The following is a 13,942-nucleotide window of genomic DNA, read 5'->3' as shown; positions in this document are numbered from 1 at the left end:
CTGGATTCATGAGAAAAGAAAATATTCCATCAGCCTGACTGAAAATATTTCAAGTGCAATATTTGGAGGCTTGAACAGACCACAGCTCATCTGCTAGCCTAACATGTGGTTTTTAATCACCACATACTGAGGAACCTTTAGAGCACACGGTCACTACGCACATACATGTCTTTAGGCAACAAAGGAATTCTATTAAACCAGAAACCTCTAGGTAGCAAATGGCCATTTAGTTTTTAGGTTTACAGCCTGGCACAAACACTGAAGACTACTGACATTATGTGCCACACCAGATTCCAGATGCAAATGATGCAGATTTTTATGATTTTTCACATCTGAAAATCCACAAACCACGTCATAAAAAAACGTCAAACATGAGGGGAAGAATATAAATGTTTACTATATTTATTTAAAAAAAATTCTAGATCAATAACGTGAGCAAATGATTGCAAAAGTTAGTTCAGTCTGTCAGAATTCATTTCAAAAGGAAAAAGACTGCAGTTTCTTCATCACATTTCATGGTAATTCTCACAAAGAGCAGAGCTTTAGGTGACATGACAACGCCGTGCTTTCAGGAAGGCATTTTAGAAAACATGCAAAAGGATGAAATCATATTGCAAATCATATCACATCATATACAGGAGGGGAGAAAAGAGGGTGGGGGTGAAGACAGGTTTCACAGCCTTTTCAGGATTAATGGGAGTACAATGATTTGGCACCACTGGAAAAGCCCGTCTAACCATGGACCTGCACAGTGAGCTACATGCAAAATATACATTTCCCACTTCAAATTTTTACAAATACAACAGGTCTCTTTAAATAAATGTAAGGATAAAACACAGCAAAAGTTAAAATAAAACAAAAAAGCCACGTGTGCAGCAGCAACCAAAAGACCAAAACACCTGCACACCATCATGAACCAGCTGAACATAAACCTCAGGTAAGCTCCAGAGCTCTGGCTAGGAATCTGCACCAACTTCACTCCCTGCACCTTTCTGCTCTCCTGCAAGATGTGTTCTGAGTTAAGATGGATTTAAGCTTTTGTCCTGAAGGATTATTTCAGCACAACTTTAAATTAGAGAAAAAGCAAACCGTTCTAACATTTCACAAGGAAATTTTCATTTAAAAGAAAAGATGTACCATATCTGCAGTCATACCCACTGAACAAAATCATTCTAATTTAGTTTGATTATATAAATAAATAAAGAGACTGAAGCCAGCAAACTTCATTTACTTCATGTCCCTCTAATGGCAAACTTTGATCAAAGACCAGCTTTAATTCTAGTTCCTGAAGCAAGTTGCTCATTTAAGTTTCAACTCTGAGACAGATTCAGTTACAGAATGAGAAAATAAAAGATTCTGCAGGGACAAGAACAGAAATTCATGACAAACAGCGAGCAGCCATGGACAAAAGTCAGCTTCATGTCTCAAATACATAAAACTGCTGGCAGAAAGATCTCTGCAGATCCTTGCCAGAAGACTGACTTCATAGAAAAACACTTAGAAAGACACAAATATTTCAGACTCGGGGCAATCCTTGCAACTGGAAAAGTTCTGTACATTTACAGACAGTTATATACATTTATACACACATTTATATTAGGCGAAATAACCTGCACACCATCAAACAGTCCTCTCAGAAGCACTTTCTGAAGACTATCTGAGGTCCATATTCCTCGTATTCTTCATGACTGATCCATGCAGAGTTGAAGGTGGGCAAGCTGGCAAGCACTGCTCCTCCACTCCACACTAAAAAGTCTCTGTCTTTGGGGCTGGTGACGCGAACGTTCACCCCGACATCTGCAGAGACCAGGCTTTTAATTTCAGCCTGGAGCCGCTCAGGTAGGCCAGGCAGCATCGTGTTCCCACCTACAGTCAGAGCAGAGAATACAATGAAACAGGACCAAGTTAATCTAAAGCACCAGGTGTTGTTAGCGGGTCTCTGCAGGAAGATAAACCTGGAAAAAAATAGAACATTTCTCTGCAACTAGAGTGTAAACCATCTTGGAATCAAAACAGGATTAAAAGTAAGACATGATAAAGAAGCCAACTTTATTTTAAGAAAGTACTTTTCAACAATAACTGCTGGACATAAAAATTATTTGAATTTTAAAGCATTAAGCAACAAAACAAAACAGAAATAAAACCATTAAAGAAAAAAAAAAAAAAAGCAAACTCATACTGGGTAAAAAGCCAATGAAAAGAGGAGGGTCTTAAGAAAAATACTTTCCCAGAGGAAAATATGAACTGAAATGACGATCAAGCAAGCCTCAGTGAGTGCAGTAATGTGTGTGTGAGGTGAGTGTGTTAAGTGGGATAACAGCAATGTTCAAGACAGTTTAGATTTGGAATAATTTCTTTTTTAATAAAATAGTTTTCTGATGAATATGTTGGTTTGACTTATAAATCACCTTTTGGCATCACCGTAGAAAATCTCAGAGCTTTAGAAGCATTATAGAACAGTGTTGTCCAGATAAACCCATTCACGGTCAGGGTGTCACATTTAATGAGCCATTAGCCCATCAGGGACCACCAGGCCCCTGCAAGATGCTGACATGTTTATCCTAAAAGCATAAAGCTGTCCTTTCGAGGGCGAAAGCTAAACTGCTGCGCCTAGCTAACGCAAAGCTGTGAGTTATCCAACTGATAAACGGTTAGCTAACAGTTTAAGCCAGTGGTTCCCAAAGTTGGGAGCAGCAGCAAGGCTTCATAAAACTTGTGGTGGTACATTTACAAATTTGTCCAGACCCAAATTTCCAAGAGAGACTTCAAATACTAAAGAAGAAAATATGATGAAGCCTATCTGCTCCTGCTTGGACAGGTAATGGTCAAGTAATCGTAATCTATGATGCGTAATAAAGAGACCCCACTGTGTGTTGTACATATCTAAAAAAAACTTATATTAGGAAGTATGAAGCCAAACAAGTTCCACCACCACTTGAGAACTTTTCATCCAGAACACAAAGAAAAGACTGCTGGGTACTTCAGAAATAAACCATCCAACTGTTGTATAAAGCAGTTTTACTCAAGCTGGATCATCTCACTGAACACTCGGCTCAACAGAAGATTGCAGAAATTCCTGGTTTGAAACGTTTCTCACCAGCAGGAGAATAAATCGTAACATTGACCAAGATTCAACTATAGTTAACTAATGATGCATTTCTTAGTATGCTTCTTTGGTTTGTGTGACAGGCTTGTCTTTACTGTCGTTGATGAAAAGGTGCTCCTGCAGACAAAGTTTGGGAAACACTGGTAGGCTAACAGGTTAGCATCACCAGCGGCTCTGAAACCGACTGTCCGCGCTGTTCACACTCCTGCATTATTCCACAAGTCATGATTTTAATCACACTTTCGTCTCCAGCTTGAGACATGACCAGACATGTGAGAGGCTGATAGTGAAAATACTGACTAGCTGCAGGTGTCCAGCGATAACCGGTTACCAGGGTAACCATATTGTCACCCCACAGTAAGGGGTGTGTTATAGTATCAGCCACTAGGGGGCAATGTTAAGCTCTCCTGCTGAAACCAGGAAATGACATTTAAAATCAAAGCTGGGGTAGGTAATCTTGCTCAGACTTAATTTTTTTTTTAATTCTGGGTGAAGTGGTTCCTCATCCTGATAGTCTCTACATTCTGTAATCATGATCAATAAGAAATATAGTTTACTGAAAATCTGTAAAAATCCAAATGTTCTGGCTGAATTGAAGTTGTTCATTTCTTATATTTCGTAAGCTTCTTCAGGGCTGAGAAAATGCAGGAAGGACTTCCCGACCCGGTTTATTTGCCTCCTCCGAGGCAAACAGCCGAGAAAGAAAATCGTTTGTGGAAAAAGCTGCGAACTCTAAAAACACTCAAAGCAAACCTCGCCACACCATTTAAAAAAAGATTTCTGGATACAAACGGTGATCCGGGTCACCACCAAAATTAAACCCGTTCTTCCTTTTTCACATTTCCAACAACTCCTGAAAATTTAATTAAAATCAGTCCATAACCTTTTGAGTTATCTTGAACACAAACAGATAAACACCTGTAAAAACATAACCTCCTTTATAAAGGAAAAAAGCCTGGGATCACACAAAACCAGAGGTCCAGCTGGGGCAGGTCATGTTGTGGAGCTAGCAAGATGTGAAAGTGGCGCCCTGTTTTGGCTCCACCCCTCTGGTTTTGATCCTTGCATGATCCAAGGTTTTGTTTTTTGTTTTGTTTTGTTTTTTTGTTTTTTTTTAAAGAAATGCTCCATTTGGGTCGGAACGTTTGGATTGGTCAGAGTTTTTACAGATTTACAGAAAACTGAGGGGTCTAACTATATTTCTTATTGTTCATGATTACAGAATGTATAGACTACTATCAGGACGAGGAACCGCTTCACCCAGAGGAACACTAACAGGTGAATCTGTGCACCACAAATGCAACATGGAACTATGTAAACACCGTCGGCCTGAACGATGACGGATGCTTTAGCTCTGGCTACAATCAGCTGATTCACGTGACTGACCCTCAAAAAAAAAAAAATCATACAATTATGCCAATAACTCATTTACAGAGCTGTTAACTGCACAAGCAAATACTCTGGCACGCAGGATTGTTATGAGTACTGATGATGTGAAAATAACCTTTTTAGAGCGTACTGTACTGCTGTATATACGCCTCATTTATGGTTTGACTAAAGCTCAAAAAAGCGTCACGCAGCATTTTATGATGCATTTACATTAGTTTTCATTTCCATGATGGACGAGTGTAAATAATGTACCTACATGCTGCATTGAAGAATTTTATGTGTAAATTCATGTTAGTTTCTGAGTCTGCTAATCCTATCGTCTTAACGCTTCAGACTGCCATAACATGACAAGGTATGGGTTTTGTCTTGTTCTGTTTCTTACGGATGTTGTCAGAACCTTTTTTGGTTTAATTGCAGATATGGACGGATGTGTCCGGAATGAAAATGAAGTGAAATAAACTTTTGTTTTCTCAACTGTGTTTAGTGGTCACAGAAATGGATTTAGTGAGCTTTTAGCTGACATTTTGTACGTTCAGTGGATCCCACATGTCTACATGTACATGACAGACTTGACATTACACCCGGTGAAATCAGCGTTAAAGACAAATAACACACCAGATAGGACGATGTTTTCAAGGAAGCAGCGCCGCAGATCAATGTCCGAGCTGAGGATTGACTTGAAGATGCTCTCGTGCATCCCGTGATGGTCACGCCCAATGAGGTGGGGTTTAAACAGGATTTCAGGAGCCCTGCAGGACAAACCATAAGCAGGAACGAGTCATGACGGCCAGGCAGACGCTGGAAAGAACAAGTTGGAGCCACAATTTCAACATTTGTTGATTAAGACCAAAGCAGCTCGTTTCCCACAGTACTACTGTCCAGTTTGCTCTGTCATGTGTTGCAGGACTAACACCATACACATCAGCTGTTTGAGCTACAATCCAACCGTTGCCATGCCAACATTGGTCATATCAGTATTTTAGATTCTCAGACACCACAGTTCCTCCTGGAGAAAAACTGGTGAGAAGTGATGGACTAACATCCAGCAGTGAGCGTTACCTGAACCTCTCTGTGCCAAGCGTGACCGTCTGTCCATCTGGCATGCTGTAATGCATCTCTCTGCAGGACGACTCCTGACTCAGCGCAGCTTCGTAGTTCAGAGCAACGCAGCAGCACTTCTCTTTCATCTCCCTCACTATCTCCTCCTCTGCCGTGGTGCGCATGCACACACCCTGTTCTTGCAGGAGCTTTAAACACAGAACAAAATATTTAAGCAATTAACTATCGCAGTTGACCTGACATGCATGTGTGTGCACGGCGGGAGGAAGCCGGAGAACACACACACACACGCACGCACGCACGCACGCACGCAGGACATGCAAACTCCACACAGAAAGGCCGCTGTTCAAACCTCTCCCTCAGCCAAGGCTCGAAGCAGTGACCTTACTGCGAGGCCGCAGTGCTAACCACGGTGCTGCATGTCAGATGGTCCATTTCTATTTGGTGGCAGCAACACATCTCTATAAAGTTGAAACAGGGAAAAGTGGACTGGACAAGTTGACTGGATTAACTGGCACCAGCTCAGTAAGACTGGGTATGAAATGAGCAGAGTCTCCCGGGTGTAAAGATGGGCAGACGTTCACAAACTTGAGACAAACTGGGTCTAAAAAAAATGTAGAAGTTCAGAAAAAAATGTTCAACATGAAACTGAGAATACTTTGAATCTTTTTTTTATTTTACACTGTAGATGATGGGATCTTCAAGGTCGGGAATCTCTGTGCAAAGGCAAGATTTCATGGACTCAGGAAGACTCCAGAAATCCCAGTTCAGGCTGAAATCCACACCTGCAGCTTAAAGCTCCATCATATGTGAAGAGGATCCAGAAACACGCCGTCTTCTCTGGACCAAAGCTCATTTAAAATGTCCTGGCGAAGTGAAAACGTGGACTTTAGAGCAGCTGGAAACCTTCGTCAGACCAGAATGGGACAACAATCCTCTCCTAAAACTCCAGCAACTGGTGTCCTGACTTCCCAGGTGTTTACAGGTCGATGCTGCACATCAAACATCCTGGAACTGGTCGTCAGATGTGTTGCCGCCATCAGATTTAAAATGGATTCCAAGTTTTTAACGCAGCCTCAGACTGACTGTTTCACTTTGTAGGAGCAACAGCAGATGCAACGCAAACCTTTTTAAGCTGCATTGTGACGTCGACACCAGCTAGCGGGAAGCGTTGCACTGCATGAGGTAGACAGTACCCCTCAAACACCGGCACACTGTGGCTTACACCATCTCCAGAGTCAAACACCACACCTTACACAAGAAGAAAAGTCACTTTTTAAACATCTCAAATTTCAGCATGCAGCAAAAAATCTGATCAAGTCTTCATACAAAGTTAAAAGTTATCCATCCAAAAGAAGAATTACCAGTGGTTCTGCCTGCTGCATAGAGCGCCAGCACTGCCTGCATGGCCACATAGGTCAGAGGAACGTTGAAACACTCAAACATCATCTCCACCATGCGCTGCCGGTTCTCCAGGGGGTTCATGGCTGCCTCAGTCAGCAAAACAGGGTGGTCCTCCGGGTCTACAGACAGCTGCTGGAACGTGTGACGCCAGATCTGAATGAAAACATCAGTCCATCACTCAAAAACCAACACTTTCCTGCGCCACAGCTTTCTCCTTACTGCTTTCCAAGCAAAGGAAAACTGTTGGGATGAAATTCTCAACCTTCAATGCGATCTCATGACAAGCTGCTCAGTCTGGATTAGCTAGGAATTAAAATTAGATTCATCATCCAGGAACTGAAACTAATCAATTCATTCTTCACACACAAAGCAGGGTTCAACTTCCAGTTATTTCACACTTTGAGACTTTAACAGAAATAAAAATCAACATTTTGGCCATTTTAAAGCTGGTGACATTACTTTGCCAATAATGCAATCGTACCCATTTCTGTTGAGCAAACGGCACAAAAACTGCAAGAACATCTGAGAAATGCAGTCTAATGTATTATTACATTATATTAACATGTTATGAAATTACTGGGCCACTGCGGTCCCAACATGACCGAAATCCTACACGGGGAATCGGGCGTGCAAACGATGCAGCTTCATTCCCAACATACTCCCACACTTTTTTACAGAATTAATAAGGGAAATGGAAGGAATGTTACATTTTTACAGGCTAAACATGTCATGTTACTGATTAGAGGTCAGTTTAATAGAATATGCTGAACCGTAGAATAACTAAATATTTGCAGGTTTGAGGTCATTTTTCTTTTCCTCTTCAAACATCACTGCCTGCCTGACAGCAAGGAAGATGTCCGACTGTATTCCTGCCTTCTGGTCTGTTCCGGCAGCCAAACACGCCTGTGGCTGGAAACTGAATGAACATATCACATGTTGTTCCTCATACTTCAGGTCTTTTGTTAATACCATTTATCTAATGTTGTATATTTAATGCAGAAAAACTTTAAAAAGCAGAAATGAGAAAGATTAAAATGTAATCAACTGGAACGGCTCATGTCTTTGCAAAATACACATTTCTTCCAGTTTGAAAAGGCATCGGCTCTCAGCCTCCGAGTCTCAGATGAGTTTTCTCCTGTTGTGTAGATCTTTTACTTTCACGTTTAACCATTTCCTGGTAACGACCTTCTTCCTGGCAAGTTATGTGGAAGAGATGCCTGTCCTCTCTGGATCCCGGACAAGAGTCTGGACCTGATTATTGTAGATCCAGTGCAGCGGTCCGACAACGCCGTCCCAGAGAAGTTTATTTGACTTGTGACAAGAAAACTGGCCGTCAACATGTTCACACCGTCTGCTGTGCTGCCATCAGGCTCTAGTTTGCAATAATTCAGCTATAAATGTTCATTTTTGCCCCGCACTAATCATTACATCATCAGCTGCAATTATTACATTTTCAAAGGATTTTATTTATGTTAGGGGAAAACAAATTAACTGCATATTCATTTTTTACATTAGCTTTATTAAAAATAGCCAGAATTGCATTATTGGCTTCCAGGTACAATAAGAAGGCCAAGACGACAAGATTTACCTTTTCCATTTCGTCCCAGTTCCGAATGATACCATTCTTTATGGGATGCTTTAGAGCCAAAACCCCTCTCATGTTCTGCGCATCGTGGCCAATGTAGGTCTCCTTCTGCAGGTTACCGTTCATTATTTCCTGCTCAGAAAAAAAAAAAAGATTTTTTTTTACCAATATCCAGAAGCTTCCCCATCAGATAAGAGTCATTCCACTATGTTGGGATGAATTTTCCACAGGCTCCAGCTGTCTTTGCCGGGACAAGTGTTAAAGTGACTTGCTGTTGAGCTTCAGGTGTTGTGGCTGTGCAGAGCTGAGCTGCAGAACTCCGACGACAAAAGCACTTCAGGCTCTCACATACAGATCTCATGATGGACACGATGCTTTTATTTACTGCCCAGATGCCCCATCTGGTCCCAGAGAGCTACAGTCTGCAAACATTCATGACATCAGAAAACCATAACTATGCTTACCTCATACTTCGGCATTCCAATTATTGTTGGGAATATAATATTTGGGTATTCCTGATCAGCAAATCCTGCCTTCATCAAACCAGATCCTGTATCTAGTATTATAGGAGTGTTGAAATTTGCCATCTGCAAACAAAAAGGCAACAAAAGAAAGGATTTAATTGAATATAAAGCAGGGAGTACGACACTCATCAAAACGGTTCAGCTTGAGCAATAATCTGCTTCAAGCTGGTTTTAAATCTGTTGTGTTCTACAGTTCTTCAAATACATTTTATGTACTTAAAAACCATCAAGACTGTAGAATACAAGACATTTAAAAGAAACATTCACATACATTTTATTTACACCTACGGGCCCACCACCCACTGGGGGGGATCATGGGGGTTAGGTGAAATGGGGGTTGGGTGGTGGTCCAGTTTTGCAGAAACCAGCGCTGGCGATGGAGGATGTCACCTTTCCCAGCTAATGTCTGAGATTGAGAGGTTCTGGCTGGATTAGCTGGACCATCGAGGAGGACTGGGTCTCCCATTCTGGAGCTGCAGCTAGCTGAGGGGCACCAAGCAGGTGCTGGTATACTTGTTGCCCCCTGGCTTGGCGCCGGTACATTGGGGGTTTACCCAGGTGGATTCGACTGGTCTTGACTGCTGTGTATGGCCATGCACCACACAACAGTTAAATGCACCTTCCCCTTTGGGGAGCAACTCTTCCATGAACTACTGTGTTCTGCTGGGCTTCAATGCTCACAAGGGCAATGACAAACTTTGGGAGATTGGGAGTAAAGGCCTCCTTGATCTGAACCAGAGTGGCGTTCAGTTATTGAACGCCACAAATACAAAATACTGCTGGGCTTCAATGCTCACAAGGGCAATGACAAACTTTGGGAGATTGGGAGTAAAGGCCTCCTTGATCTGAACCAGAGTGGCGTTCAGTTATTGAACGCCACAAATACAAAATACTGAAGAAATTAACTGCGAGGCAGTGCTAACCACGGTGCTGCATGTCAGATGGTCCATTTCTATTTGGTGGCAGCAACACATCTCTATAAAGTTGAAACAGGGAAAAGTGGACTGGACAAGTTGACTGGATTAACTGGCACCAGCTCAGTAAGACTGGGTATGAAATGAGCAGAGTCTCCCGGGTGTAAAGATGGGCAGACGTTCACAAACTTGAGACAAACTGGGTCTAAAAAAAGTTCAGAAAAAAATGTTCAACATGAAACTGAGAATACTTTGAATCTTTTTTTTATTTTACACTGTAGATGATGGGATCTTCAAGGTCGGGAATCTCTGTGCAAAGGCAAGATTTCATGGACTCAGGAAGACTCCAGAAATCCCAGTTCAGGCTGAAATCCACACATGCAGCTTAAAGCTCCATCATATGTGAAGAGGATCCAGAAACACGCCGTCTTCTCTGGACCAAAGCTCATTTAAAATGTCCTGGCGAAGTGAGAACGTGGACTTTAGAGCAGCTGGAAACCTTCGTCAGACCAGAATGGGACAACAATCTTCTCCTAAAACTCCAGCAACTGGTGTCCTGACTTCCCAGGTGTTTACAGGTCGATGCTGCACATCAAACATCCTGGAACTGGTCGTCAGATGTGTTGCCGCCATCAGATTTAAAATGGATTCCAAGTTTTTAACGCAGCCTCAGACTGACTGTTTCACTTTGTAGGAGCAACAGCAGATGCAGTTATTCAGTTCAGTTCAGTTATTGTAGTTCTGAGCTCATCATGGGCCATCTGTGACTAACCGCATGTTCAGGCATAACAATGTCCACAGGTGCGCCTGACACCAGGACCCTAATACACTCTGTTCCATGATCAACTTTGTAGTCATGTCATTGGACTTAAGGCTGCATATCTTAAGACACTCGCGTGAAGTGAGGGGCATAACTCAAATGATTACCAACTGGCTTAGATGCACCATTAACGCAGCATTCAGTGGGGATTGGAGGGTGCTGACCTTGATTTGGGATGCTAGGTGGTGAAAGGGGTACTTCATAGACCTCCTGAATCCCACTAACCCATTTTTCCAGTGAGGAAGAAGAGTCTGAGGACTCTGATGGGCTTCATCTCCAGGATCAAGGTAGTTAAGCAACATAAGTTGCTTTATGGAAAGCTTTTAGGATCAGATGAGATCCATCAGGGGCTCGTTAGGGCTCCGGATGCGGAGTCCGGATGCGGACTTAAATATTTAGAATAAATCCGTATAATTGTGTTCTATGTGTAGTTGGGTTAGAATGAGGACTGGAAGCAGCAGGAAAAGTTTGTTGCAGTAGAAAAAAGGCCCAACAGACCCATTTCATGTTTATTGTCTCAGATAAATGGAGATTAAATAGACTGGCACAGCTATAATTTAATCTGATATTATCAGTATGGATCCAGATCCAATGCTACTTCCAGTTTTGAACTCAATATATATAATATATATTAAACTCAATATAAAAACAGTGGAGAGAACAAACTAACTTAGTAATATTTAAACTCACCTGGAAGCCACATGCCTGTCCAACATGGCCATCAAGTGGGGTCTGCATCCCTTGTGATCCATATTGGGACATTCTTGTAGCTTCAGAACTCTGAACTCCATCAGAGTCCTTCTGTTCATCACCTCCACCTGGCTCAGACACAGGATGGATTTGGGGAACTGACTGGAAGATCTTCTCTGCAGACTGCAGAGAGCATGCAGGTACCACTGATGCCATCTCTTCATGTTTACTGATCATCTCAGAGAGGTCTGCTGATGAAGCACCGCTGTTATCTGGCAGCACATTGTTATTGTTGTTGTTACGGTACTCTTGTGCATTCAGATGGAAAACCAAAGAGTCATTTCGGTCTGGATCGATATTTTCAAGCAGCTTTTCTTGTGCATTACAGGGGTCATGAGGAATAAGGAAACTTGATATTTTAGTTGGGTGAGGTTGAAAGCCTTCCATCCCGTCAGGAGAAAGACGTTTGTTTCCACCTGGATCAAAGGCTCCTTCATCTGGCCTCAGTTCAGAGGTTAAAGAAACTGCTTGGCTGTTTGCGTTTGGTTGAACTCCTACTTCAGAAGGCTCCCTCGAGTCTGAAGTTCTGTTTAAAATGTTTGTTTCACATGAAGAGTTTTTAACTTCACAAACAGCTTGACACCCAGAAAATGGGAGTTCCTCTTCAGCAACATGTAAACCCAATGGTGCTGGACGGCTTTCAGCCTGGCAGACCCGAGAGTTGTTCTGGATCAACAATGACGATTTCTCACACTTGTTTGTTAAATGTTCACAGGGAGGGGGGTCCTTCCAGGGCCCCACTTCAAACTTGTCCATTCCAGAAAGTGAGACAGACCCTGAGGCTTTGTCCTCGCTCTTTTCCATATGCTCCATGTCTAAAGTTGTCTCTAGATTCTCCACCTCTCTCTCCTTTTCCAGCAGTAACCAGGAAACCTCTCTGTCTTTGTTTACGGTTGATGGCTGCCGAGTATCCAAAGGTGAAGTCTCTGATGGTTCACCGCCAGGGCTCTCAGAGGGGCACCTGAGTTTCTGGATCTTGAGGTTTTCTTCCACAATGAGCTCATCCAGGATGTGGACTTTCCTGAGCGCGGTCAGCAGGTCCAGCTCGACCTTCTGTCCCTCATCCGTCCTCAATTCAGCTTCAGCATCGAGTTCATCGTCCCAGCAGGCAGTACTCTCCGTCACAGACACTGGTGATTCAGGTTCACAGAGGTCGTCAGATCTTCCAGGAGAAAGGCATTCATCCAGGCCAAGAACACCAGCTTCCATCAGCTCACTGGATGAGATCCTCTAAAAATACACAGATAATACACAGAACATGGAAAGAAGTATGATGCATGTCTCTCAGATATCACAAAGGGTCCAAAATTAAGGCTGGAAATAAATCCAAAGGAAGCACAGCAGCCAATCTTTACCAGACAAACATTAAAATACTTCATACAGACCAGCGGTGTCCTGAATCAGTATCTGGAAGATCTCCCTGCTTCTGTACACCTGAATCAGATTCATGGGTCAACATGACAGGCTGAGTGGTGCCACTAGCTTTGAATCAGGGGACAGGAGCAGAAAAGGATCTCAGAAGGCAACTCGAAGGCCTGATACCAGCAGCTGCATTCAGCCTAGGTTTGGTTTAACAGCCGTGAGCAATTAATATATGAAGTAAAATGGCATCCGGAATGGGAGTTTGTCTACGCTCTAAACTGCAGTCTCTAAAAATGATAGATTTTATTTATTTTAAATAATAAGTTGAGAATACCATGGTCACCATCGGTTCCCTCATTGTGACCTGGCCCAACACCTGTACTACAGTATAAACAATGGGAGTTGGGGAAAGGACAGGTGATGTGGTGCATCTCAGGTAGGAGTTAATGCTGACAGACAACTTGTCATTTTCTCATGTGGTCCTTGTGAAAAGGCTGTCATTAAATTGATCTGGAATACATTAGAAAATTCCTTCTAAAAAAAGTCACATGGCTGTGTGAAAACCAGAGAGAAGAAGCTCAATTTAGGAATGAAAGTGTAGGAAATAACTCGCACAGCCATTAATGTCTGACCTGCTGGCAACAAGTGAGTAAACCTTTAAGGTAAAGCGTCTCTATGATGCCGTTTCAAGTTTTCTAAGCTTTTCTACAGTGTTACTGCATTGAATATATGAGCGGTGCCGTTTTTTTCTCACCTAAACATATGTTTGAGTTTTCCAGCGCTTTCTACGTTCAGTGTGGGGTTGCGTGAGTGCTTTAACATTTGGAAGCTACAGATAGTTGAGAAAAGATGAATGCCAACATGTACTGTGACAAACTGAAGGAGAGCATAATCCCCTCACTTCAGAAACTGGGCCCCAGGACAGTATTCCAACATGATAACGACCCCAAACACACCTCTGAGACACCCACTGCCATGCTAAAGAAGCTGAGGGTAAAGGTGATGACTAACCAGGCATGTCTCCAGACC

General features: G+C 42.5%; 1 protein-coding gene across 1 annotated transcript; it reads right to left on the bottom strand.

Annotated features, from left to right (window-relative positions):
* Positions 1-1,529: 1,529 nt before the first annotated feature.
* On the bottom strand, positions 1,530-11,616 carry LOC306767578 (uncharacterized protein). Its single transcript, XM_079255654.1, has 8 exons — positions 11,492-11,616; positions 9,008-9,130; positions 8,547-8,675; positions 6,919-7,111; positions 6,681-6,805; positions 5,555-5,742; positions 5,111-5,244; positions 1,530-1,866 (listed from the first exon to the last, which is right to left on the bottom strand). The coding sequence occupies exons 1-8, from the start codon at positions 11,561-11,563 to the stop codon at positions 1,634-1,636; spliced, it is 1,197 nt and encodes a 398-aa protein (XP_079111780.1). The 5' UTR covers positions 11,564-11,616; the 3' UTR covers positions 1,530-1,633.
* Positions 11,617-13,942: the final 2,326 nt, after the last annotated feature.

Source organism: Telmatherina bonti (assembly GCF_933228915.1).
Source record: "Telmatherina bonti genome assembly, chromosome: 16".
Classification (NCBI taxonomy): Eukaryota; Metazoa; Chordata; class Actinopteri; order Atheriniformes; family Telmatherinidae; genus Telmatherina; species Telmatherina bonti.
This window is presented reverse-complemented; position numbering and strand designations above follow the sequence as displayed.